This window comes from Aplysia californica, unplaced genomic scaffold, assembly GCF_000002075.1.
Source record: "Aplysia californica isolate F4 #8 unplaced genomic scaffold, AplCal3.0 scaffold00003, whole genome shotgun sequence".
Lineage (NCBI taxonomy): Eukaryota > Metazoa > Mollusca > Gastropoda > Aplysiida > Aplysiidae > Aplysia > Aplysia californica.
The window spans coordinates 4,059,634-4,087,578 of record NW_004797273.1 but is presented as its reverse complement, the minus strand read 5'-3'; the positions used below and the strand labels follow the sequence as shown (position 1 = coordinate 4,087,578).

General features: G+C 38.7%; 2 protein-coding genes across 2 annotated transcripts; one reads left to right on the top strand and one right to left on the bottom strand.

Annotated features, from left to right (window-relative positions):
- Positions 1 to 169: 169 nt before the first annotated feature.
- LOC101849171 (tRNA (adenine(58)-N(1))-methyltransferase catalytic subunit TRMT61A) lies at positions 170 to 5,312 on the bottom strand. The gene is made up of 3 exons (XM_005089143.3): positions 4,797 to 5,312; positions 3,954 to 4,220; positions 170 to 638 (listed from the first exon to the last, which is right to left on the bottom strand). Exons 1-3 carry the CDS (start codon positions 5,119 to 5,121, stop codon positions 190 to 192), a joined length of 1,041 nt encoding a protein of 346 aa, XP_005089200.1. The 5' UTR covers positions 5,122 to 5,312; the 3' UTR covers positions 170 to 189.
- Positions 5,313 to 5,364: 52 nt separating this feature from the next.
- Positions 5,365 to 23,831, top strand: LOC101848929 (transmembrane protein 62). The gene is made up of 14 exons (XM_005089142.3): positions 5,365 to 5,882; positions 9,393 to 9,504; positions 10,730 to 10,867; positions 12,103 to 12,148; positions 12,977 to 13,142; positions 13,970 to 14,094; positions 15,176 to 15,298; positions 16,638 to 16,793; positions 18,104 to 18,263; positions 19,074 to 19,184; positions 19,984 to 20,077; positions 20,923 to 21,036; positions 21,817 to 21,935; positions 23,021 to 23,831. Exons 1-14 carry the CDS (start codon positions 5,694 to 5,696, stop codon positions 23,312 to 23,314), a joined length of 1,947 nt encoding a protein of 648 aa, XP_005089199.1. The 5' UTR covers positions 5,365 to 5,693; the 3' UTR covers positions 23,315 to 23,831.
- The last annotated feature ends 4,114 nt before the right edge of the window (positions 23,832 to 27,945 follow it).

The following is a 27,945-nucleotide window of genomic DNA, read 5'->3' as shown; positions in this document are numbered from 1 at the left end:
CATATAAATATAAGTCTGAGATTAGAGGGGTGACAAACATAAAAAAGGAGGAGAGATACAGACGATAGTTTTTTAATAGGAAAAAAGGAGCAAACCACACAAGAGCACCCGCCAACCACCCACACACCATCCTTACTGTACAAACACAAAGAGTAAAATATCCAAGAGATATTCAACAGTGGAACTTCTTTAATGTGTGAGCAATGAAGCAAAAGTTAAAAACCCTGTGTGCCCTTGCATGGGCAAAGCTGGCACAGCACTGGTGAAGCAATAAGAGGAAACTTCAGAAGAGCCTGCAGTTGTTTTAGACTTGGGGTTCGAACTCTTTGGCGTAGTCACTTCAGGTTCTTGCTTTGCAACTTTGGCTGGTGTGCAGTCATCACTTCCATTTTTGCCACTGTCCCCATCTCCCTTCACTGGTGAAGTAGCTGAGGGGTCCTCCGCATCTTTCACGCTGGTCTTGGAATCTTCAGCATCATCATCACCAAAGTTCATATTTTGAAGTTTTGCAAACTGTATGTTGTAGTTTCGGAGAAGGCATTCCATAGTGGAGATCTCGGAGAAGCCATGTTTGGACAGCTCCTCACAGCTCCGCTGGACTTGCTCTATGCAGGGGGAAAATGTACATATCCTGCCTCCTGAAACGACAATGAGGGAAAAATATGTACAGTAGTGATAATAATTGCTGACTGGGATGGTAGCAATAACTTTCAATAAGAGATTGTGATGGTAAGGAAACTGCTTGTTCATCATTTTACAATGAGTAAACTACAAACAAAATTGATATAAAGCAGCTTCAGATGATGGCATAGTCAGTGCCATGATTTATCAAACAACGAGCTCATTGATGTGTTAGGTGATGAACAAAGTAGACTGTTTAACACTAACAGAAAACCATTTAAGATGAAATTCCTATTAAGTAAGTACTATGAAAAGAATTCAGATCCATGCTTTTTTTCCCCTCCTTTTTTACTGTGCATTTTGCAACCCATTACATAAAATCTACTTCACACACACAAAGAAATGTTCTGATCCTGTGAAGACCAGAGTTTTACAGTTTGTACATAGATTAGGCGCAGGCAACTTTCAGTACATACATGTTGGCCTATATGTACTCAAACATTTCTAGCAAAATAGCCATAAAAATCTATTTCTTAAAAAAAAAACCCACCTAGGTTTTTTATGAGAACTCCTCATCGCAAGACAATAGTTCGAATGGACAAGAGTAAGAAAGAAAGCATTGGCCATGCAACTGATGTACTTTGTAAAACAACATACCGGTACTGTTTGAGTACAGTACAATAAAATCTATGGTTAGAATGAGGGGCTCATATTGGGGGAAAAAAGCCTCTCATGCCAAAGCAGACCTGAGCTTCAGTCCCAGCTTCAAGAAATGATAACTAACAGAACAGAAGGTCTTTCACAACCTTGCTCCTAAAGTATGTGGGATTATAAACTTATAATCACCACTGAGAAGACTTACTAAATTTTAGAGGTAGTAAAATAAAATTTAAACAAAAAAGAAGAGAGGAAGTGCTGAGGCCAACATTTTGGGAAAAATCCAAAATTCATCACAAGCAACTCCCGAAGGAAAACTACAGTATAATTCGCTTATATCGACATGCTTGGGGAAGTAGATTGAGAATGGGATGGGGAAGGGGAGAGAGCGATCGGAAGTGGGGGTAGGGAGGTGATGCCCAGCGTGCGAGACACTCACATCTGTGAGGCACTCTACTGTGTTGGAGACTACACACTGTGTAGGCCTTACATGACCTACTAAAACCTGGTGTGTCGATATAGGCTACTTGGCAGATATGCAGACTTAATGAAGAACTAACGTGGCTTTTCCCCCCGATTAGGTTCCTGGGCTTCGCCAGGTAGGCCAAGAAGCATGTCCATAAAGCAGAGTGGGCCGAAAAACAAGTTGATATAAGAGAAATTGTTTAGTGAAGATTGAAGTAAAAATTCCATAATTGGAAAATATGTCAAAATGTCGATATAAGTGGATTATACTGTATATACTTTATAAGATTATAAGAAGACCAAGGAAAACTAAATATGATGGCTGGGTGAAAGTATAATATATGCCAAGGGACATAATGGTCAGAGGAAATTGGGTTATAAAGCTAGAGTGTAAAACTAAAGTATGGATAGCTCGAAATTGTCAGGGTCAGCCTCTGTAGTTCGAGGGATCAGTAGTTCGGGGGATATCTTACAAATGTAAAGAAAAAAAAAGGGACCACAGGCACAGTTCGATGTATGTGTGATTTCGAGTCTTCTGTGTTCGACCTATCAGTCAGTGTTATACTGTTAATCATTTGCACTGTGCATAGGAGAATCCACTGTCAAAGATCTCCAAGACTAGCAAAGGAATGCCAAACATAAAATAAATTATTTTAAAAACATATTTAAAATGTACGAGAAACTTCTTAAAATGAATCTTTTGGAAATTTGAAATACAAAAAATTGTTTTAAAATGTAATAAGAAAAAGAACAAACAATTAGAAAATCAGTACTGATACTAAAACAATTTTGCTTTCGCAAACATCCTTGTGTGAAAAAACATTTTATGACTTTTACTTTAAAAAATTCCTTCCCTTATCACATGCACACATACACAAACACACACAAACATACACACATACTATCTCACATACCTTCTCTTTCACACACATACACACAAAATATGCTTACACTTTCAAACAGATTCACCGTCACACACATACGATACACGAACAATACAGTTCCAAAAGATGGAATTCATTTTTCAAGTGCAAGTGATACTGGATACTGTATAAAAATAAAATAAAAGAATTTAAATGTTGAAATTTTGCACGCTTTCCGTATTAATCTATTCAGTTTGATCTTACCTTGATACATGTATATCTAGTGTTTGTGGCCCACGTTGTCTTACACAAATAGACAATACTTTCTATGATAGAAAGATTAAAAATATGAACAGCAATAAATTATCACTAGGAAACCTGATATACAGTAACAGGGATGGTAGGACCAGAGAAAAAGTCCTGCTATATCAGATCCCTGTTAAATCAGAAATACAAGGGAAGTAAGCATTTGTGGACTAATCCAACTGTATTTATTCATGGGTAGTTTCCCTTGCCACAAGTAACCACGAACATGGGCTTTGGCCATGTGGCAGGCCAGTGCATGACACATTACGCGTGCATGTAGCTAGGCTTAGGTCTAGATTGAAATCTGCAGCACACCACAGCCCTCTCTCGCTTCACCCGCTTCGTGTGCTTGCAGTGGCGTGGCTTGCGTGGGCTTGCCCCATCACTGCGTTACTCACTCACTCTCTCTCTCTCTCTGTCTTACTTTTTACACATTGTCAACGAGCCTTTGTCCCTGCTATAACCGATTCGGCTCCGATGGGGCCCTGCTATTGCCGATAACTTTTAATAGAGACAAAGAGTAGGAATAAATGGGGATTTAAAAAATCCCTGTTATTACCGGATCCCATTATTACCGGGCCTGTTGTATATGGTTGTCGCTGTAAATGAGCTTCTTAATGCAAAAGAGAAGAGTGGACATACCAGTTGAGTTTTTTTGTCTATGGAAAAACACAAATTTGTTAAACCTGAGATTTGCTTAACACTTATTTTTAATTTGGATTTGGAGCGTGAAACAGGGATTACACATTTATTTCTTCAATTGTCCACAACAAGTTCTATTGTTTTTATTTTAACATTTAAAAGTAGCTTACACTACTCAGAAAAGTCTGTTATAAAATGTCAAAAGAGGTTTCATCATGGTCAGCCCAGATGAGCCCTAGTATGGTCAACTGTAGGCAAATTTATCAACTTGATATACTGTTGTTAATTTGGCAATCATTTGTGTTCAGTCTAAACAAAACTGGTGACAAAGCATCCTTGGGGGGCTGTATTCCTCATCTAATCATAATCATAGGAAGACAAATAGCAGATAGCACTAACCTTCTGTTTTCATGGCCTTCTTTGCGCTGCCAACACACTCCCAGGGTCGGGGAAGATCCAAGAACACAGCATCAGCCACACCTTCAAGCTGAAAACCATCTCCACACACATCTCTGTGGGTGACTGTGACAAACTGTGAGAGACCATGGTCTTCAAATTCCTCACGTGCCTTCATACTTCTTTCTTCGTGAAACTCGAAAGTGTGAAGATGACCGGACGGCTGGATTGTGCGGAGAATAGCGTGTGACAGAGAGCCACTTCCTGTGCCTGTTGAGATATATAGGACACAAACCTAAAGATTAATGTTGGTCTACAGTACAGTGCAGTCATGAGAACACACACATTACATGTGTTTATAAGTAAAGTAATTATAATAATATATATGAATATATTACGCATACCCTATTTTATGAGTGTATAATATTACACATGTACTCTTAGATATTACTAATTACCCCCCCCCCCCCCCCCCCCCCTTTGTTGACTTTATACATTGTGCATGTCTGTTCTATCATCATGTCAATAGGATGCAATTGTTAAGATTCCCGCGTTTAATTCCGAATTTGCGTTTTTCAATAGCTCAGGCATGTTTCGCTTTGGTCCTTAACCCTAGACCAAAGCCTCGAAACATGCCTGAGGCTATGAAAAATGCAAATCGGAATTAAACGCGGGAATCTTAACAATCGCCTGCCTCTTCTTTCTTGTGTTCATTGGGGTGGCCGCTTGTTACGGAAGTCCTTCCCAATATAATATAAAACAGCAGGGCTTTCATTTGTTGAAGATTTATCATGCTGAATTCAGTATTGGATAATCACAACACTGTCAACACACCCCATGACTCACCTGCTTCAACAACAACTGAGCCTGGCTTTAGATCCAGTTGGAAAATGACCATGCTAATATCAGTTGTGTAAAGAATCTGAGTTCTGTGTGGCAGGCTTAGAGTCCACAGTTCTGGAGTAGGGTGCATTATGTAAACCCACCCTCTTGGACACTGAAACTTGGTTCCATACTTCTTGCCTATCAGTTTGTCATGTCGCACCGCTCCAAATTTAGTCTGATGGGTTACACCTTTCTGAACAATAAAAGGAAGCATGTTGTCGAAACCAACGTGAACCAAAACAGTATCTCCATATTCCACTTTCTCTTTCATACGGTTGAAGCTCATGACTGGAGAATAAAACTTCACAAAAACTGGTTGAACAAGTGAATCAAAATACCGACGATGTCAAGAAGCGTATAGACTCTAGAACCAATGCACTTCCTCCACTGCAATTTTGTGCAATTCTTCTGTCAGAACGGTCGGCTGTACTGCCAATCGCAAGCCTGAATCAAACATGTAAGTCTACAACAAGGCTAATAAATATTAAGAGTGCTCTCCCCTGTCTGTTTGTGTGTTCGAAGGCAAAACAACAAGAGTGACGTCCCTTAACGGAATGGTGATTCTGGCCTGGCTGTGTCCTGACTTCAAGTGGAAGTGATGCAGTTGAGTTAGTGAAAGGAGCAAGTGTTCTTACTCATCATGCTTACTGGTGAACTTTAGCCCCGAAACAAGGATATTTATATATGTTTTCTACAAGCCCCCGCTTATTTGTAGTATGTGCCTTTCTGTTCTAAACCCGTGAGCTTGGTAATCAGACAGTTGAGACAGTACTTGTAATCTCTCACCATTGTCCCAATCTTTGTGACCGTCCACCTCAATTTATAGCAGTCGACTGACGGAGCTGAAAGTTGGCAGCAATGATGAAATGGCTCGTCTTTTTGGTCGGTGTTGGAATTGCAATGGCTGTTGTTCTGTCGAGTATCTTGTCTGCATTAGACCCAAATTCTGCCCCTGAAGTCAGTCATGAATATAAGAGACAACCACGGTTAAAGAAAGATTGGCCCAGCATGGATGGATCCAACAAAAAGCTCTTTTGGATTGTACAGGTAGAGCAACATTGTATGATTTTTGTTTAGTTTTAATGGCATTCTTGTGTCAATGTTGAAAGGAAAGTAAAGTATGATTATGTTTATATTATATTCTTTTGCTTTTATAAACTGAATTCAGGATAGGGCTGGATAGTTATTTTTTAGATTCAATATATTCTGTAATTTTAATTTTATAGATCTAGAATCACTCCCGTCTCATAAAGTTGATGTATGTATAGATCTATATATATAAAGGGTATTATTTTGTAGCTTTTTAGTGCCCTGAACAGGACATTGGCATTTAAAAAAACCGTTGCGGGGCCTCAGTAACAATGAATAGGAAGGGGGGCCCTAATACTAATGACAACAAAAAACATGCGTATAAACCCCCCCCCAAAAGCCTTTTTAACTGGCATGGATAGCAGCCGCATGACGGGAATGGTTCAATAAAAAATTCTTAGTTTGGCATGAAATGACCTGAATTAGTTGAAGTCCATCGAGTACTATGGACTACCAATCAGGGTGGTGAATAAGATGATGTAATGTTTCATCAGCTCTCTTTATCAAAAATGTCTTTTATAATGCGTGCCTAAAATTTTTAAAACTCACAGGAAAGGGGGGATTAAATAGTTTTTTCTTAATATATATGAGAGTAAGTCTTAAAAGTTGGTTGTTTAAATAGTGCATATTTTCATCTCATCGTCAAAGCAGGGAATATGCTACAATAATGTGCAAATTTCTGTGTGTATCATCAAGTACTTTGAATGAAGATTAGCCTGAGAAAGAATTTCTTGTTCCAATGGCTATTTTTTATTTAGTGAAATTACAAAATGTATGTGGAAATACAAAAACTTTGAGTTGTCAAAACGTGACATTATATAGATGGTCATTTTAATAAAGTAAAACTTTATGCAGGAAAGGAAAATGCTAAACATCTCATGTTGTTTCTGTGGTAGAAGGTTGTGTGTTTAAGAAAAGCATGCATTTGGGCGCTAAACTGTTGGGCAGAAAACCCCCGACTTGGTGACAAGTCTGGTGAATGAACATGATGTTTTTCTTCATTTTCCTGTTCTATTTTAAGCCAACTTAAAGACTTTTAAAGATATGAATAAAATGGGCACTACCTCAAGTCGAAAGGGGTTATTTTAAACACACTTGTTGAGTTGTTTTGACTCATAATGGGGATGTTATATTATATTATAAGCAAAAAATTTTTCCTCATCGCTATTTCTGTCTTTTCATCTTGTCCATTCATGAGCCTGTATTTTGCTTCTCGGCTTTGCTACCATACGCTTTAATGAATCAACTAGTTCCATATAAATGTCCCCGAGTGAGACTGAGTGCATATTGCTGCTGATGGAGAACCGTGGAGGGAGGCACTAAAGTTTTTTGTCATCACTTTCCATCACATCATGTCTGTTTCAGATCTATTAAATTGTTACGTCTGGTGGCTAAACAAGTCATGGTCTCGATAAATCTAATAAAGCATGGTGTAGTTTCTGTGTAAGAACCAGATGCATATATAATAGTACTTAAGTACTTGATGATTCATACATAAATCTTAAATTTAGAGATTGGTCATGCATGGACATGAGCAATGACGGAAAAAATTCATGTCATCAACATGTCCATTACATTCTCATCAGCTTTTTGTTGTAGAATATTGCAAAATTCATTACTGCTTAGAAGACAAAAATAACGGAGGCACATCTTAACGAATTTTAAGCCTTCAGAGGAACAAAAAGGCAAAAATTGAAACAAAACGGATGGACATGATCAATGACCAAAAGTTTAATGTCATCATCATATCCACATCGAATATCACTATTGCTATAAAATATTTCTTAATCAGATTTTTTATACCAATCATATTTATATTTAAACTGTAAAGTATACTTGTAAAACCTATTTGGGGCCTGGGTATGCTTTACGAAATGCTCAGAGGATGAAGGGATAAATGGACATGATACATGACATGTTTTCCTGTCATCACTTCATATGTCATGTCCATTGCATATTTGCACGCTCACTAACCTCTATGGCATCTATTTTGTTTGCTCAAAATTATGTCTCTGAATACGAAAATCTAATGACTTCATATGGGTTCAAGAGAGTTCTTCAGACTTCATTAGTTATCAAATAAAAGAGAAATTTACATATCAAACATTAGGGACATGATGTATGACAGTAATCCAAGTGGAAATCTGACAGATAATTTGGAACAGTTGGTCTATTTTGATGTTTTTTTCCTTGATTTGCCCATTTCTATTATCATCCTGATGAATTTTAGACAAATCCTATTGAAACTTGCAAATTACAGTACACTTTATTGTGTCATCATCATGTCCTTTCCTTTTTTTTTACCAGAAAATCTAACATTATAAAAAACAGTCAGATTTTTTATCTTAAATTTTGTACATAATGAAACTTCAGCTTATTATTGGTGAAATAAGATTGCTTTTGGTTCAGTTAGTTTAGTTATATTTCAAAATTGATTTTTTTGTCACACTTTCGGCACCAACTTTTGAGACTTGCTCATATCATGATATAATCTATATATATATATATATATATATATATATATATATATATATATATATATATATATATATATATATATATATATATATATATATATATGCTTTTCCTTTAGACCACTGTTACTTTGAATGACTGACTTTTGTTCCCTTTGGAAGGGTTTTAACTTTTCTTTTCATAATTTCTAACTGGACTTCCAATTGATCAATGATTTTGTCTTTCTCGTCAAATAAAGCGGGTTTAGACTACCTATTGGTTATAATCATTTGTTGTTCTGAAACTTTGATTTCCAATGTTTTTTCACTGCTTTGAGCTCAGATTTCCCTTCCCCTGTTTGCCTTTGTGGTGTAGCATTTCAGATTTTGCAACTGTTTTTCACTCTTGACGTCACTAATACTTTTCCTAATTTGTGTTGAAAAATTTGGTCAGATTGTTGAAACCAAGAAAGGCCAAGGTCAAATTACCTGTCCGCTTCACACCCGGTACACCCGATGATTGCGTATGCGCATTGGAATTTATATATATTATATATATATATATATATATTATATATATATATATTATATATATATATATATATTATATATATATATATATATATATATAGGCTGCGGCTATATATATATTTGTTGCAGGTTCTCATGATGGTCTACCACAATGCATTCTACCTCGGTCTACTTGATAGTCTGTCGCGATAATTCTGTCATGATAAGGCTTGCCCAGAGGGATTTTGCTTTAATTTATCACGCCTAGATTTTGACATACTTCTTGAGATATCGAGTCTCCTCTCTCATCAGGCCTACATATGGAGAATGTAATAATTAATCATCATGTATACTGACACTCACCCCCCTCCCCATTTTTATGAGTTTGAATCTCTTTGCCTGTCATCATTGAATCTTTTAAGCTGGTGAAAAGTATATGACCAGTCTATTTTTTCTGAAAGATTTCCTTCCACTTGTTGTTATCTTTTTTTTTCCCTACTGGTAGATTTCAGACATCCACATCAGTGCTTACTATGACCCGAGCCGAGGACCGGATCTGGAGAAGTTCTGTAAGGAATACCTGCCAGTCATTGACCCAAAGCTCGTGGTAGCTACTGGTAGGTATAGTCCTTTATATTGGTTTGTTCATTTATAGCTGTACTAGACACAAATACAGTTTAGCATGCACATAATGAACACATTTTCAGGTCCCAAATGTTTTCTTATACATACATACTCTTTGTATTTAAAACACATACCCGTACATAATTAAATTTATACACAACGAAAAGATTTTTGTGTTCCATTGATTTTCCTAAATATGTGCATGCAAGACTTACATCATTTGGGGGAAGGTATCCCCACACAGTGGTGGTTTTGGAGGTTTTTTTTACAAGACAAGACCCTTGTTCGACAAATGGATATGGAAGAGAGTTGGTTCTTCATAGAAGATGTAGGTTCAAAGAAAGGATTCTGAACCTATTCCTGAGAGTTTCAAGAATAACGAAGGAGGAGGTGAGATGAGTATGTGCTACTTTTAAAATTCGACATTAAAGTGAAGAGGAATAGATTGTCAACAGTGTCCCATTAATTTTCTTTATCTTACTAAACACATAATATATATGTAGCTTTAAATCCTGATGGGAAAATTGTAAATTAAAGTTGTTATTGTGGTGTCTTCTTAGCTCTCCTCATGGGGCAGTTTTATAGGAAATGAGAGTAATGATAACCCAATATATTATATATAACCTAACTATGTTGAAAGAGCATTATATTGTATTATAACATACTCCTTACCATGATATGTTAACATTAAAGCTTAGAAAAAAAACCCCCAGGAGCTAAGAAAGGTTAATAAAAACATTTGGACAGAGCGTAGAAAGAATGTTAGACAGATGATATTTCTGACTTCAAATGAAGTGCAAGGAAGGCAAGTCAGTATGAGTATGATTATATTTTTCGTGATACCTTCCTTTTGTCCTCCTTCAAGACTAGTGTTATGAAAAAATAAAGTTTACATTCCTGTCCTTTTACTGTAAGAAAATAAATGCTCGTTTCTTTAATTTAATGTTTACGATGGCGCTACAGCAGAATGTATTATTTTGTTATAAATTTGTTGGAATACTTTGTTAACACTTTGCCATCACAAGGCTCATATAGTAAAAACTCTTGTCATCAAAGGCAAAGGCATTTCGGGGAAAATCCAAAGAAACTGGCCGGTAAACATCGCCGATCAGCAAGATGAGGCTTCAAAGTGGTTTTTAAAAATTTCTAGAATGTATTTGTTATGATGAATTGGTTGAAATACTTTGTTAAGATTATTTATTTCTGTTTTCATCTCAGGTGATTTGACAGATGCCAAACTGGTGAACAACATTGAGTCGAAACAAATGGAAAGTGAATGGATATTGTACAGCAATATTGTCAAACGCTGTAGAACTCTTGCCAAAGCTGAATGGCTTGATGTCAGAGGAAACCATGGTAAAATTGGGAACTGGTGATCATAATGCTGAGCGTTGTAAATAATGTTTTGTGTCTTTTTCAAAAGTAAGATAAGATAATGATTTTAACTGATTCCATCCATGTTTTTTTCAGGCTCTGGACAGAATTATTTTTCCTTGTTCAGTTTTAAACCTGGGGTGCATCTATTTAATGCATTACTGTGACGCTCTAAGTTACTCTAATATGTATTGTCATATACCAAAGTGATGGGAATCTATAGAGGAATCTGTTTATATCAATAACAAATGACCTATAATCTGTTTGTATTGTATTTTCCGTCAGACAAAAACAAATGAGAGAAAAATATTGCGCAACACCTCTTAGAAAATTTCGACTTACCACATTTTCTCAACTCTACAAGTCCTTATAATCCATAGGAATCAACGCACAATTGTAGCAATATCACTTTAGCACACATTTATGCAAGAATTTCACAAATTGAGTTGAATAGCTTTCTTTGAAGGGCTTTTTTCTTATACCAGGCTCCGTGTTATTTACCCTTAGATCTAGCCAACATAGCGACAACAAAACAACGATTTTGCAAGAATTTCGCGGAGTTTCGATCGATATTGACGCTCGGAGATTGAGGTCAGGCTTGTTTACAAGTTCTACTTCCTTTCGACCAATTAAAAAGAAGGAACTATGTTTTAAAAAGTGCACATATGTTTCGGATTTCGCTCGGATTTTGTTGAGCCGCTCACAGTGGTCGAATGGATATAGAGGAAAAAACTCAGAGCCGCTGTCAGCAGCCGAATGGACGGAATCAGTTAATGAGCATTGTTATTATGTCAATTCAGCTCTTTAATTTATGTGAAGTCTCAATTTTTTTTCCACTCCAGTGTCGTTAGAGTCAGTTATCAACTTGGGGCAATGTAATCTTTTTTTCTTTTAAATTATAATCAGTTTTCATACCCCATCGTCTCCCCCAAGAGATGGGTCAGTAACTACAGAACAAAAGACTGTGACAGATGCATACACATAGTTTGAAACAATGGCATATCTAAATGAAATGCTGTGTCTCCTCTTAATTGACAAACATCTGAGCAAATGAAATTTAATATGTTTGGTCTTTTTACTTGAACTTGAAATGGCTTTTTTGCTTTGGAAAGCCAGTTTTATTCTTTTTTCATTCATTAGATTTTATTTTGTTTTCATTCATGACCCTTCATGACCTGATAAAATGATTTTCTCCTTGGTCTCTTCTTTTCCTCCAGATTCGTTTGATGTGTTCAACTTTGATAGTGAGAACAACTATTACAGGTGTGTTGATGTGTTTTATTTTATGAAAATTTTGGTTCCGTGTTTTCTGAAATTTTTATCTGCACTGTGGTCAGGTGTGTCCTCCATCATGCTATGTGATGTGTCATTTTGCTTTAGTCATTTTCTTTATTTAGAAAGAGTTTACTCATAAAGGGACCAAGTGAATGTAAATGTATCTTGCACTGAATGCTTCCTGAGAAGCTGAAAATGTTTCAGATTGTTACATAGTCTGTCTACGAAAAAAATATTGTAAAGTGCTCGACACCAACTTTTGAGCGAGGAAAATCTTGTTTATGTCTTTCACCTGAAGGTGTTCTTCAAATCATATTCATAACTGCATAGGTCATCCTTGTTTGTTCTGATATCACCACATCAGTCCCCTGGGAGATGTATAGTACGGTAGTCAGTTACGCTGTACATCGCTTTTTTCCCCCATCTTTAGCAGAGATAAAGTCACATCATGTTTAGTGAGCACGGTAGCTGAAGACAATCAGCACTAACACTGTCCTTTGTCTTGAGTGCTCCTAACGTTCCATTTCTATATATATATATATCCCTTTGTTGTCCTCCTCTGTCATTACTAGGAGGGAATCATAATATGTAGGTCTTTTTCCTCACTGCCTCTATCTTGTTTCAAACTGTCTTGCTTTTCCCAGCTCAAAATGATGATACCTTCTTTGATATATATGAGCTTCTCCTTTACTCAAACAGTTGTTGAAAAACATGCATTTGATGATGTGAAATATGCTTTCATTCTACTCAAACAGTAGCTAGCAATATACAAATTACCAAGGTAATTTAATTCTACAATGTTCTTGTTGATTTCAGGTTTTACTCTGCCCATGGCCCGGCCCTGTCTAAAGATCACCATTTTGAACGAGCTTACTATCACACATTGAATCTTCCCTTTGGCTCTTATTCTTTTGTTGGCTTTGATGCTTGCAGTAAGCCTGGACCCAATAGGCCTTTTAATTTCTTTGGCTACTTGGATGATGTGAGTATTCTTAAAAGGAGTGAAACATTGTTTTTCCTACAAAGGTATAAGTCATTCGAATGCTGTTGTTACCAGTTTTTGTGTGCATCTTGCTTTAAATCTTTTTTGTACTCTTAAATGTTAATTCCTTCATTTACAATATTTTATGGTGTGTTGATAGCTTGTGGTACACTAAGAGTTAACAAGGCCTTCATGACTCCAGATTCTGTGTGTACTTTAATTTATCTTTTTACTGAAAGAGCAAGACATTAGTGCTGAAATCAGTTGTGTCATTATAGGGAATGTTGACTCTGAACTCTGCGTCTTGCAAGTCTTAGTTGCTGTTTCTTTCTGTGTGTTGTTTATTGATTTCATCTCACCACAGTGGTGGTTTGAGGGCATCATTTGTTTGTGATACTTCTTTTCTATCCCTCCTTTGCTTCTCTCGATGTATTTGGTTTTTTTCCCTCTGCTAGATGAATGTTATTCTGTCAATATGTTTCTCTTTACTCAAACTACACTCTCTCTCTCCTTCTCTCCACCCCCTCTCCTTCTCTCAATGCCCCCCCCCTCTCTCTCTCTCTCTCTCTCTCTCTCTCTCTCTCTCTCTCTCTCTCTCTCTCTCTCTCTCTCTCTCTCTGTCTGTTTGTCTGCCTGTTTGTCTCTCTGTCTCTCAGTCTGCATGTCTGTCTGTCTGTCTGTCTGTTTGTCTCTTTCTCTCTCTCTCTCTCTCTCTCTCTCTCTCTCTCTCTCTCTCTCTCTCTCTCTCTCTCTCTTTCTCACTCTCTCTCTCTCTCACTTTCTCTCTCCCTCCCTCCCTCCTGTAAACTCAAACTGTCTCTCCACAGAGTCAGGTTCAGCACCTGCGTGGCTTGGAATTGTCCACCCGTAAAAGCAATCACACCGTCTGGTTTGGCCATTTCCCAACGTCCCTCATTGTGCATGACCCTCCTGTGCTGCGGTCCATCATGAGGTAAGTCGTCCGTCTTGTTATCATCTCCTGGATATTTTGTTAAATTTGCAGTAAGCTGACAAAACGCTATTTTTCATTCCCAGCAATTTCGAGATAAAGGGGCTTTTTTATCATCGCAACCATTTAAAAAGGTGTTCTTTCGAAATCTGAATTCTAGTTTATGAAAAAAACTACTCAAAGTTTCACTTTGATTTTTTCACACAAGTAGGGTAACTGATTAGGTTTTAGATAAAGTAATTAAAAAATGTTGGCGCCAAAAATGAAAACAAGGTGTTTTGTCAGCTTATAGCAGAAATGGCTGATGAAAATTAGTAGAAAGTTTCTTCCAGTGTTCTCTAATGTCATACTGAGACAGTAGTTTTGTGTTCTGGTTTCGTTCTACTGGCCTGTAAAAACAATTCAATAATTGTAAGGTAGCTGATACATTTACATCATTCTAAAACTTCAATAAAGTGTGTTGTCAAACAGGTGTTGTCTCAGTGCTATTTCAAAATAGCTTAAGTGGCTGTAAACTACACTTTAGCATCATACTTAAATGTCAGTTTACTGGACTTTTGTAAAAAGAAACTTCTGTTTCTCTGAAAATTAAATTTGAACATCATACAAAAATGTCTCATCGGGGAACGGAAGTTTCAGGCTAATACAGATGTGCAGATACTTAATGGATCGAACATGTGTTGAAAAGGAAACTTGCTGGAAAATTACTTTTTTGTCTGTAGTGTAATCTTGTTAGTTGCAGGTATACAGATGCATAATACAGATGTATATTTCTTTTTTCAGGCGGATGTGCAGATACTTAGTAGGTTGAATGTGTGTTGAAAGGAAACTTGCTGCAAAATTACTACTTTTTTGTGTCTAGTGCACTTTTGTTAGTTGCAGAAATGTAGATGTATAATACAGATTCAACAAGAGTAGGCTTCGGCAGCATCAGGGCAAAATTCAGAATGTATTCCTACCAAACTGAAAGTGCTTAATGTGTCCACGCGCTCATACAACCTTATGCAGTTGTGAGCACCATAAAACACTTGCCCCTCCCCCCGAAAAAAAAGTAATTATACAGATGTTTATTTTTTTTCTTCAGGCGTAGCATTGCATACCTGTGCGGTCATCTCCACACCCTGGGCGACACTGTCCCACAGATGTACAGCAAACACAAGACTGGACAGCTGGAGCTGGAGCTGGGGGACTGGAAGGAAAACCGCAAGTAAGGGACATTTGAGAGGCATCGTTGTGAAATCAGGCGCTTGTCAAAATAATAAAATCAAAGAAACTGCTGGGTTTTTTTAAAACCGATTTTTATCGAATTTTTTGTTTTTTGACTCAACACATTTAAGGTCCTTTTAAAAACACATTTCTATGTGGATTTTACTGAAGTGTGTTGATTTATGGCCCAAAAATGTAAATTTACCGTTTCTAAGAACTCTCAAGCTTTGGCTTAGGAAGTTGCCAAACTTGAGCGGCCATTTTCTAGCTAATTTTACCTCTGAAACCAGGCGACCCAAACCTCCTTCAATCACAAATATCTGGACCTTTTAGTATTTTTCTTCACCGAAAGCAAGACAAATGAACAAGCTTTAAGATGATACCAATAACTCCACACATGTCCAAAAATTGACAAGCACCTGATTCCACCACTTCGTGACACATTTGGTTGGTGGGGGGCTGCTGCACTAATGCAGCAAGTGCAATATGCAAGGAGGGAGGAGAGAACAGGTTTGGAAAAAATGGCATGGTTGTGAATGGATGTGAAAGTCTGTCCTTTGGGGAAGAATTATAATAAAGGCAGGGGGGTTGGAGGGGATTGCCATGGCTGGGGCAGTGGGTTGTCTGTCTGATTGCTTTGTCAGTGTGTTTGATTTCTGGCCCTGCTGAATAAAATGCACTGTCTTTAGAAAAGGGTTTCTTCCCTGATTTTCTTAGATTTCCCAGCTGCAGACAGGCATGTGGTTATCGGTAGAGAGGAACTATGTGAAAAAAAGTAATGCTTTTACAGGCTTTGACCATGTCTGTAACCTGAGAGATTGAGATAGTATATTGACTTTAATACAGTCAAAATTGTCAAAGATTGCCTCCCATTATCAAGAAGAAGAATGATTGTCTTAGGCAGGTGAATATTTTTGGGCAATGCCATAATAATATAAAAAATATTCGAAGGGAGAAATGGGAAGTGAACATTTGGACCGGTGGTCGTTTGAGTAGGTCTGAATATAATAGTAACTTTGATATATATGAGAGTTTTCAGTCTTGCGTAATAATGTGATTTAGTGACTTTATATGTTTCTTACAAATAATCATGTGAAAGAAAAAGAGAAAAAAGTCTGGAAAAAAAAGAAGAAGAAACTAAAGGAGGAAATATCCATGAAAAAAGTAAGTCAAACATTATCCTTTTATTTAAGATAAGTCTGTTAACGAAACAGATGTTAAACAGGAAAATACCAAAAATATATGTGACGTAAAAGATCTGATATAGTAATCTGCAGTTGAGAAACACATGCTGAACTTTTAGATAATAAAGGAATTTAATCATAATTTTTTACCTCCAGGTTCAGGGTGATGGCTTTTGACCATGACTTGATGTCCTTCACCGATGCCCAGCTGGGAGACTGGCCGCTGGTCGTTGTCCTCAACCCGAAGGACAGCCAGTTCCTGTCAGCGGAGAACGAGCCCGTGGAGCTGATAGAGAGGTCGTCACATGTCAAGTAAGTCTTGCCAAAATCACATCTGTGGCACCGACATCCTTGACATTGCTTGGTAGTGTGAGTTAACTTTTTGAGACCGTAGCACCAGTACACCCGTGGTTAGCTTCAGAAACAATTATCCATAGCACTAGTACACCCGTGGTTAGCTTCAGCAACAATTGTCCGTAGCACTGGTACACCCGTGGTTAGCTTCAGCAACAATTATCCTTAGCACTGGTACACCCGTGGTTAGTTTCAGCAACAATTGTCCATAGCACTGGTACACCTGTGGTTAGCTTCAGAAACAATTATTCATAGCACTAGTACACCCGTGGTTAGCTTCAGAAACAATTATCCATAGCTCCGGTGCACCCGTAGCTCACTTCTGCAACAATTATCCATAGCTCCGGTACACCCGTAGCTCACTTCTGCAACAATTATCCATAGCACCGGTTCACCCGTGGCTCACTTCTGCAACAATTATTCGTAGTACCCATTCACTAGAGTGAGGAAAGAGCGCTGAATTATCGGGCAGGAAAAGGCAGTAATTTTCTATCAACAAGAACGCTAGTTTCTGTCAAAATCCTTTCTTGGGATACCAACATGTCTTTGCTCTTTCACACATGTTTTGATTTCTGTCTCCCTAAACCTGGATGCTCAGGATCTAGGAGGGCAGGATTTGGGTAAAATTAGGACCTTGAGCCCAGGGCTCAAAGAGTTCACTTTCCTCTCCACTGCTGGATCCGTTTTCCTTTTCTATATGATAAGTCCGTGTGGACCATGAGAAATGTCAAAATGGTTGAGGGATGTTCTCTCTGGAACCCAAGTCCAGGTCTTTCATATCTTTTACTTACATCAGTCCAACTGGCTCATTTTCCCTTAGCAGCTTCCATTTATTTTCATGATGATATTTCATTTAAAGACAGACACATCACAAGAAAGTAAATAATGAAAGGAGGTGGGGAATCAAACAAGATAACAGGTCGAAAGCATGGCTGTGTGGCTCTGTCTAGAAAGCTTAACACGGTGTTCATTTGAAATCTGATGTCTGCATCCCTTATTAGAAGGAACCAGTTATTTTTCATGATTCCATTTTATGCAAGCCAAAGGCGTGGGTGGTTGGCAGGTACCATCTGGCACTCATATGACCTAATGCAGTTGCGAGCGCCGTAATACCTCGACTAAAAAAAAAGGCCAAAAGCGGCGTTTAGTTTGTTTCACTACATAGTAAAGATTGTAAAGCACATAGAGCTTGCTGCTGAGTGGGAATTTGTGCTGAACAAATATAGTCTATTATTATTATTATAACATTTGGTCTGTGCCTCCCCCAGAGTTCTAGTGTTCAGCCCCGATCCAGTGTCTGTAGTGGAGGTGACCGTGGATGGTCGGCTGCTGGGGGAGGCAAGCCAGGAGGACGGACCGCTCTACACCCTGGCCTGGACACCACAGCAGTACGCCCACGGCCTCCATGACCTACGGGTTGTGGTCAAGGTGAGGAGTGGAGGTGGGGTGTCCTGTACAGAGAAGAGAAATCACTTTTGGGTGGGGGGGGGGGGAACTGTACAGAGAACAGAAACCAGTGTTTACTTCTGTGGGGGAATTAGTAGCGTTGCTCTGCTGTCACGGTTCATCCAGCTGTCCTGAGGCTTGTGCCCTTCAGCCTGTTGCTAAGTTGTAGAGCCAGGACGGGCTCACAAGATGTTCCTTCTTTATACATAGGATATTGTGTAAGTTAGATGTCAGAGGGCAATGTTACAGAGATTTAGACCAAAATGACTCTTGTGTTAACAAAATTTGCTGTATATGCACCAATTTCAACTCAATTTCAGGTAATTTCAGCCTGTAAAAAATCTTCAAAAATGGTGGGTTCAAAATGTTATTTGAACCAGTCTTCCACACAGTGGTCAAGAACCATATCAAATGAACTAAATTGTCGGTCAAATGGGGGCTGACCGTCTTGTCTATAGAAAAGTAGACCAAGTGTTCACATTTATCCATCTGTTTTGCCATTTATGAAATGTTAGGTATTCTGGTGAAATCAGGCGCTTGTCAAAATTGTGAAATGGGAGAAAACAGCTAAATTTTGACATAATATCTATAACTTCATAAGCCCCAAAATTGACAAGTGCCTGCTTCCACCGTGTCGTGACACAAATTATATTTAGAGACATGTTGAAGGTGATCTTTGTTATAGTGTGCATTGAGCATGAGCTCAGTGAATGTGTACTGTATAAACATGATCCATAATTGTCATACTTGATTCTACAAATGGTTGGATTTCTTTTTGTTTTCTTTTCAAAGGATGCCCGTGGCCGTACAAAGAGAGTAGAACAGACGTTCTCTTTGGATGGTAGCCAGATGCCATTTAAATTTTTACCTCGTCTCCTGCTAATGTTGAATCTTTACTCTGTGGTGCGTACTGTTGTATTGCCTCCATTATCAGTTTTGAATGTTTTTTATACTTTATTATATTTTAACTCTTTATCTCTGTGGGGGGTAAACCCACTATGCCGGGCCCCTTCTTTGGTACTAAATCTAAAAATGACAAAAGCGTTACTAAATGGGTCATTAAATCAAAACAAGTGAACCTATTTGGATAGTTCTTCATCTAACGAATGAACTCCGGATGAAAGAGAGCTGTTTGTGGCACTTGCTGAAAAGTAATTTGATGTCGAAGTCGTCGTAAAGGAATGCGCCCCAGCCGCTGTCAGCTGCTCACCGGTACAGGGGTTCCAACAGCGAGCCTCTGGAAGCAGCTTGCCGGAGATAAAGAGTTAAATGTGTTTGGGATTACTTTTTCTTTGTGTTGATGATCTCTGTTCATTATTAGCATCACTGCAGTGAAGTTCCACTTTCTGGTTTTCTCTTTTGACTTATTGGTGGTGGGGTGCGTGTGGGCAGGGTGTTTATTTTTCTTTTTTAAAGTTTAGTTTTCATAAGTGTCCTTTTTAGGCCGAAGGGCTAGAACTCTGATGGCCACTGGATTGGAAAAGTAAGTAAAGTAAAAGTATAAGTGTCATTTTTAGTACCGAAATGCTCCTTCCTTCGCTAGTGATATCACCTAACAATACAAGAAACTAGGGTGTGTCAGGTTTCTTCATAGTAGAAGACCATTGCTTTTACTTGTTATTAACCCGTTTCTGTTTTGTGTCCTTCAAGTTTTTATCATTTTATATGTTGTCACTGTAGGTTTCTGTTGTTCTTCTCCCAGGGCAAGCTCATCTATGGCCTGATGGCGTTCCTCTTCACTCTGATCCTTACATCTCTTAGACAGTGCTCCAACATTAGGACATTTTATTTCCAAGGTGAGTACATACCTGTGTCAGAATGGAACTTCAAGGGTTTTTTTTGCCAGACTCAATATCTGTTTAGAGCAGGCTCAAAGCCAACCTTAAATTTTACGCAATTTTTTGCAAGTGATTCACCTGCCATGGAGGTCTAAAACACCTTTAGAGGACCCTGGTAATACAATGGTTTGAGAACATAGGCTCACAAAGAATATCAGGTGATGTTGGTGCCGTCACTTTTAGAAGTATGTTTACTTCCTTGAGCTAAGCACTTAAACATGAGCTAAAAATGCTAGATGCAAGGCTGTGGTAAACAGCATTTATATGGCATTGTTTGCACAGAATTCATGTCATGTAGTACTGCTTTACGATAAAAAAGTTCTATTAGAATTATTATGTTACAATTTGAGTGATGACATTATGAACTGTGTCTCAGAGATAAGGTAATACATGCAGTGCTGTGGTGTGTGTATGGAGCATTGGTAAAGTAGCTTTTATAAATCATTATGTGAACAATTACCTGATTTACAAATTCAGAAACAAGAACCCTTTCTTGTAGTTTGCTTTTTTTCTCAGAGGGGGGTAAACCCACTATGCCAGGGCCCGCTTTTGATACTAAATCTAAAAATGATAAAATCGTCACTAAATTGGTCATGAAATCAAAACAAGTGAACCTATTTCGATACTTCTTCATCAAATGAATGAACTCCTGATAAAACAGACCTGTTTTGGGCAATTGCCAAAAGTAATCAGCGGCTCCGTGGTTCCGACCGTGAGCCGCTGGGAGCGGCTTGCTGGAGATAATGAGTGAAGTTGCATCCTCATTTGGAAATGTCATTTTTTGTTTGTTTCTATATTTACAGGGAGAAATTTTATATGTCAGTTTCTGAACTCTTGGCTAATGAAGATGTGGTTAGCTGCCAGAACCAACCCGTCTTACTACATTGTCACAGGCTCTGTCCTCTACTTGACTTTCGGTAAGTTGTCCAAAGTACAAGACTGAGGTGGGGGCTTTTCTTTCTTGCTTTTTTTTTGGTGATGGTATGGTTTTTGACCCACTTTACAGATTTCAGTGATTAACTTGTAGAGAATCAAACTCTTTTTATTGATAAAAATTGCAGAAGGGAGTTTAATTACTTTTGTTGATCGTGTAATCCGAAAACCACTGTATTTGGAGCTGAAATATTATTTGTGGTTTCATCCTATGTAAAAACATTAAAATCTTTGCTCTGAAGAAAACAGTATATGTCATTGTTCCAACAGAAAGAAAAATATTGTTGTTATTTAGTCTGTTTCAAGTGTTTCTCTTATTTTTATAATACTTTTATATATTGTACACAGTGAGAAAGAGAGATGGCCTTGTGTGTGGGCAGAGGGTGAGATCTACAAAAGTACACTTGTTTTACTTTACTTTTCCGACCCAGTGGCCATCTGAGTTATAGCCCTTTGGCCTGTCTAAATGGCAAAGAATTTACAGGTTTTTATCAGCTATGTTTTGTCGTTGTATAGAGTTTTTCTGATATCTGGGGAGGCAGGTAGGTAGGTATTACGCATGTCGCTAAGTGCAGGGCAGGTAAAGAGGTGGTGTGATACTGTTTTATCCTGGCAGTCACTCAGCGGGCAGTCGGGTGGGGTATCCTTGCGGATCCTATTTAGGTAGGAGTTCAGTGGGATGTATTGTGTTCGCACGTGAAAGTTAGTGACTTGTTCTCTTCTACTCAGACAAAAGTACACCATCTTGCCTTCTTTGTCCTCAGGGCCGTGGTTCGTGGGAGACCTGCTCAGAGGCCGGACAGGCTTGGTCTTTGTGTGGGGCATGATCGTGCAAGGAGCCTTTATACCAGGGGGAATCACTTATTTCTATGGTATCTTTCAGGTGAGCATCCGGCCAAATGGATGGTGATTTTGTAATGTTGGCAGTGAGTGTGTGTGTGGGGGTGGGGGGGAGGGGATTGCTCTCGCTGATGTGGTCTTCTATTTCTTCTTCTTTTTTTCAACTCTTCTTTTACCTTGATCTGTCCCTGAGAGAGTAGGCAGTTATCAGGCTGGCTTGCAATGAACTTCAACTCAACGATATAAATAACAATGTTTAAAAACCATGAAGTCTCACCCTTGCTTTAACCAGCACTTTCTTGGCGTTTTTGTCTCGTTGTGCTTCTTTTCCTTGAGGTTAAAGTGTTCGCCTCTCATTCAAAGGTCTCGGGTTTGAATCCGAAATTGTCTCCTTTCACCTCCTTTCTAACCCTCTATCAATGTTCTGTTGTCTGCTTTCATGTTCACTTTCTACCCCCACCTCTTCACCTCCTTTCCCCCCTCACTTGGGCTCCTGACTTTTTTTGCAGCCTTTCTACTGCCACTCCTTGGCTCCTTCTTACTGCTATCTTTCAGCCACACCCCTGATCTTCTGGTAGAAAAGATCTACACCTAGCCTTCTCGGACAAGGATGAAAAATCTTGGAGGTCCTGTGTGCAAGTTGCGCTTATTAAAGATCCCTTTGTGGTCTAAAATCAATAATTTTCCATGCGCGCAAAATTCCAAGTTTCCAACTGAAAATGTTAAATGTGTTCAGTGTGTTCGTATGACCTTATGCAGTTGCGATGTTGTAAAACACTTTTTAAAAAAACCCCCAAAAACCAACTCAAACAAAGAAAAGTTAGGAAGCAAGATATGTGTTTTGTGTTTCCGCTGTCCAGTGTTCTGAGTAATGTCTGTCTCTGTGGGTGGTTGGTAGGTGTTCTGGTGTGGTCTGCTCCTTTTTTCCTATCAAACATCTATCGTCCTTATCTCCCCTCCTTCTATTTTGTGTTTGTTACTCTCTTGTAACACCTCTAATCTGTGGCACTTATATGACCTTATTACTCTCTTGTAACACCTCTAATCTTTGGCACTTATATGACCTTATTATGTTGCAAGTGCTGTAAAACTTTTACTAAAAGACATCTATGTCTGTCGTCCCCACAGCTGCTGAGCTTCAGCCTTCCCCTAGTCACACTGCTGGGCCACCTCCTGGACACCCGTCGCAAGCATGGGAACCGGGTCACGGCCCGCCATGTATTCACCATCTTCCTCCCCTTCATCCTCCTCCTCTTCCTGACCTTGTACATTGGCTTCAAAGAGTTCCCGTCGGCGTACGGGATGTACGCTCTGCTGTTTGGCCCGCTGCGGACTGGGAACATCTTTTTACTGGTCTTGTCTGTGTATCTGTGCTACAAGACAGAGCTCAAGCACGTGTTGGCCATAAATGGTGTCCATTGACGATGACCTCAACAGTAGCAGCTACCATGAGGAACAAGACAAAAGAAGGATGCCCATTTTACAGTTGTCTGGTAAAATCTAGCAAGTCTAGATTTTGCTAACTTTGTCTTTGATTTTGGTTTTGACTTGCTTGGTTTTGCCGTATCATTTTTCATATAGTTGATGTACATGAAACTTTTACTTTAGCCCCTTTTGGTCTTGATTTGGACCAATTTTCCTTGTTATTTTATCATGGCGAGTCTGAGGACACGTTTTTGTTTTACCGCTTTTTCACTGTGAAAGGAGCTTGAAAGGTTTTGTTTTATACTGTACCGATGTGGACTAAAGCTTGATTTGTCAAATTTCAGCAAAACAACCTTACTAGGTTTTACCAGTTCACTGTAGCATTATAATTATACAGTATTGAAGTATTGAATGAGTGCCAAATGACTTGTCAGCATTTGGATTTGGTTAAAGGTCTGATGTGCCATTTAGTTTTCTGAACTTGACTATTTGTAGGGAAACCATTTTTTCGAAATTGATAAAAATCCAGAAATATTTTATTATCCCTGTCCACTGTACACACGAAGCATGTGTGTGACGTGTAAATGTTTGATTTGAAATGTGAGTGATCTTCAGAATCTCACCGAGAACATACAGTCTCATCCTCTTATGTCGACATTATTTGTGGGTTGTTTTTTTTTGTTTGTTTCGACATTATCATATGTGTTTTTACTTTGTTGTTTCGAAATTATCTTGAAGTCTCAACATGTCCCCTGTTACATATTACCATTCAATGAATCATATTGTGACTAATTAATTCCTAATATTCTCTTTTATTGACACTTTTGACCTTGGTTGTCCATCATATTAACATGAACAGTCTACACCCTTGTTATGGTAACAATAATTATAATAACAATAATAAAAATAATAATGATAATAACAGTAAAAAGTTACCTTTAATATAGTGCAGTTGCACAAAGAAAGTGCTCAATGCGCTTTATACTATCACAATGAATATAGTTATAATAGTCGTACCAGCTCTCCCTCTTCATGTTGTGGCAGGGGAGGGCAGGCTCCACTTGGAGTAGTGTGAACAAGGACCCTGTTGTTTGGAGTTGTGTAGGGAGATGATGTTGAGATTGGTGGGTAGCTGTGTGTTCCTGTGTTATGAAATCAAATCATGTGTACTGAAAATGTAGTGGTCGAGCCCTTAAGTTCCCCTTCTGTTCCACGAGAAATATAGCATAACTAGCGTAATTTCACAGATTTTAACTGACAATCCAATAGCTCCTAAGGTACATACTGGCCAGTACCCATTTTATGTAACTATTTCTTTGTTCCCTTACAGATTTTTTAAGGGGGGGGGGGGAGAGGGATGTGCTTCAGGGGGAGCTTTTGGTGTCTCTTGTTTTGATGCCATGTCACTGACTTAAATAAGACCAGACATGTCTAAGCTATGACAAGCTATGACAAGCTATGACAAGCTAAAGAAAGTTAATTAATGTTGCTCCATCAACCAAAGAAAGGAAATCTGTGTTATAAGCGTACCGTCAGTATTTTGGTAGTTTACTTAAGTTTTTACCTCTTTTTCTCTCCATGGGTTCTAGAGTTGTTCATTACTGCTCTTGTATATTGGCATTGCCTCATTTTGAAGTTATGATGAAGGCCCCGTTAATGTCGATATATCAGGATAACACTGTACTTGTTCATAGATTTTGATGCTAATTAAAGATAAACTTTGGTCTAGACTCTGTGTGTCATGTACACCTTATGTTATACAATCTAGCATGCACATACAGAAAAATGCACATAGGGAACCAAAAAAAATCAGGTCCTGAATTTGTTCTTATACACCTGTATATGAATATGTACATAATAGCAAAGTCTGTTACCCCCCCCGGGGCGATGCTACTGACTGAAGTGTCTTTAGGCCATTCCCAAAGGGGGGACATTAATCTGTTCTTATGCACAGTAGAATTGTAAATGGGCTGATTCATCAATGTCATGCTCATAACTGTGCCTGAACTGCAACACGGAACTACTGCTTGTTCTTTCCTAATCCTTACTATCGTCATTTTGCTTGTTCTTTCCTAATCCTTACCATCGTCATTTTGCTTGTTCTTTCCTAATCCTTACTATCGTCATTTTGCTTGTTCTTTCCTAATCCTTACTACCGTCATTTTGCTTGTTCTTTCCTAATCCTTACTATCGTCATTTTGCTTGTTCTTTCCTAATCCTTACTATCGTCATTTTGCTTGTTCTTTCCTAATCCTTACTAGCGTCATTTTGCTTGTTCTTTCCTATTCCTTACTATCGTCATTTTTCCCCCCGGAGCAGTGCCACTGACTGTAGTGTCTTTAGGCCATTCCCAAAGGGGGAACATTTCTCGTTCAAGCACAATAGAATTGTAAATGGGCTGATTCATGTCACGCTCATAACTGTGCCTGATCTGCAACAGGGAACTGCTGCTTTTTCTTTCCTTATCCTTACTATTGTCATTTTCCTCTACTTCTTTTGTATGTTTGTCACTCTTGTGACCTGCTATTTCCGGGGTGCCTTGATAGTCGAAGCAGACCTTGTGCTGTTGAAGCTAGAGAGGTGAGCAGAGTAAGTCTGATTCCCTGTAAGGACTTCTCTGTTGACACCCACCCCTTGGCGCTCATATGACCTTATGCAGTTGCGAGCGCCGTAAAACCCTCTACTTAAAAAAAGAAATCGTCATTTTTCCTCTACTTCTTTTGTATTTTTGTCACACTCTTGTGACCTTCTATTTCCGGGGTGCCTTGATAGTCGAAGCAGACTTTATGCTGTTGAAGCTAGAGAGGTGAGCAGAGTAAGTCTGATTCCCTGTAAAGACTTCTCTGTTTAAATCCTCCCCTTGGCGCTCATATGACCTTATGCAGTTGCGAGCGCCGAAAAAACTTTACTAAAACATACAAAATTCGTACATCACAAAAAGATTTCCACATCTGGCTGATTTTGCTATGTGCATGCTGGACTGTAATAACTTTTGTAACCCATCGTGAATATGATGTCTTCTTGTGTTTATTGAGACATCCAATAACCTGGGCAAAACAGACGGGGCCGAGATACCAGGTAACCAATGAAATGATTGTTTGTGGTTGCAAACAGAAGTTGTTTCTAGGTCGATTGATTATGTATGCTGATTGATGATGCATGCTGGGTCGGTGGACATGCTGGTTGGGTTGATGGATGATGCATGCTGGTCTGGTTGATGGATGATGCATGCTGGTCTGGTTGGTGGATGATGCATGCTGGGTGAGTCCATGGATGATCCATATTGGTTGGATGGATGGATGATGCATGCTGGTTGGGTTGATGGATGATGCATGCAGAGTGAGTCCGTGGATGATCCATATTGGTTGGATGGATTGATGATGAATGTTGGTTTGGCTGATGAATGATGCATGCTGTGTATATATATATATATATATATATATATATATATATATGAAGAACACATTGTGTTTGTCAATGACAGTGATTGTGGAACATTCCCTGGTACTGTTGAAATGTATATTTTGCTTACAGTAGTTGTGAGGTTGTTAAATGATACATCGACTTCGTTGATCATCTGTGCAATTTACTCATCACAAAGCTGCTGACAGTAAATCTTGTCTAAGGGTGTTTGAACTCACATACCAGAAAGGTCTGCTTCAGACCTTTGCAATTTGCTTTTTGTACTCTTATCTTCTTATTCCAAGCTGGCTTCTTATTTTCATGATGAGATCCACCCCCTCCTCAACCTTTTCATACTTTTTTGTAGAAGGCTTTTTTTATTGTTTAAAAGTCTGATGGTTATTGATTCTACAGGGTACTTTTGAGAGCACTATGTTTTATCAAAACTACGCTTGCACTCAATGTCTTTTGCCATCTCATTTCAAAGTAATACTGATGCATTCACATGCTGTAGGGAAGTCTACATATTCACTTGTGACAGGACTTTGTTAAACAAGGGTATGCCATTATCTCAGTTGGTGTCATGCTGGTTGAAAGTGCTCATGACTCTGGTTTGTGTTCATAGGGGGCATTATTGGACTTAAGTTTTCTGGGAGGGGGGGGGGGGTTCAAGGCTTTCTTCGTACTCGACTCGGTCAGATCAATGATGGACATACGCTGTTAAGGTCTTGCTTCTTAGATAATTTTATGAAGGAAATATTGGCCCAACACTAGGAAGGGAGACCCAAAACCCTACAGGAGCCTTGAGGACCAGCTTTGCACAACAGCCTTTGTTCCCTAGATTAAGGTGTCCATTTAAAGATGAAGAAGAAGAAATGACAGTTTTGGAAAGTGTAATCAGAGACGACCTAGCAATGTTAAAACATTGTTAGGTCTCTGGTGTAATGAACCCATACCGTACTTACCTGACTGAACGCACAAGTGCAAAGTACTGTATGATCATCTGGGGAGTGAGGTTCGTCATGTTTTGGAGAATGTTCATTTGTCGTATATTATGCCATATATTATGTAAGTGTACAAAACATAAAAAGATGTGCTTGACAAAGATCATAGCTGCCACTCAGGAATTTCAAAAAAGGAGGAAATTCACGGGAAGGCATGTACGCGCGCTCTCCAAAGGCCGGAGTAAAACCAGTGAGATCCAGAGGCAATATACAGGAAAATCT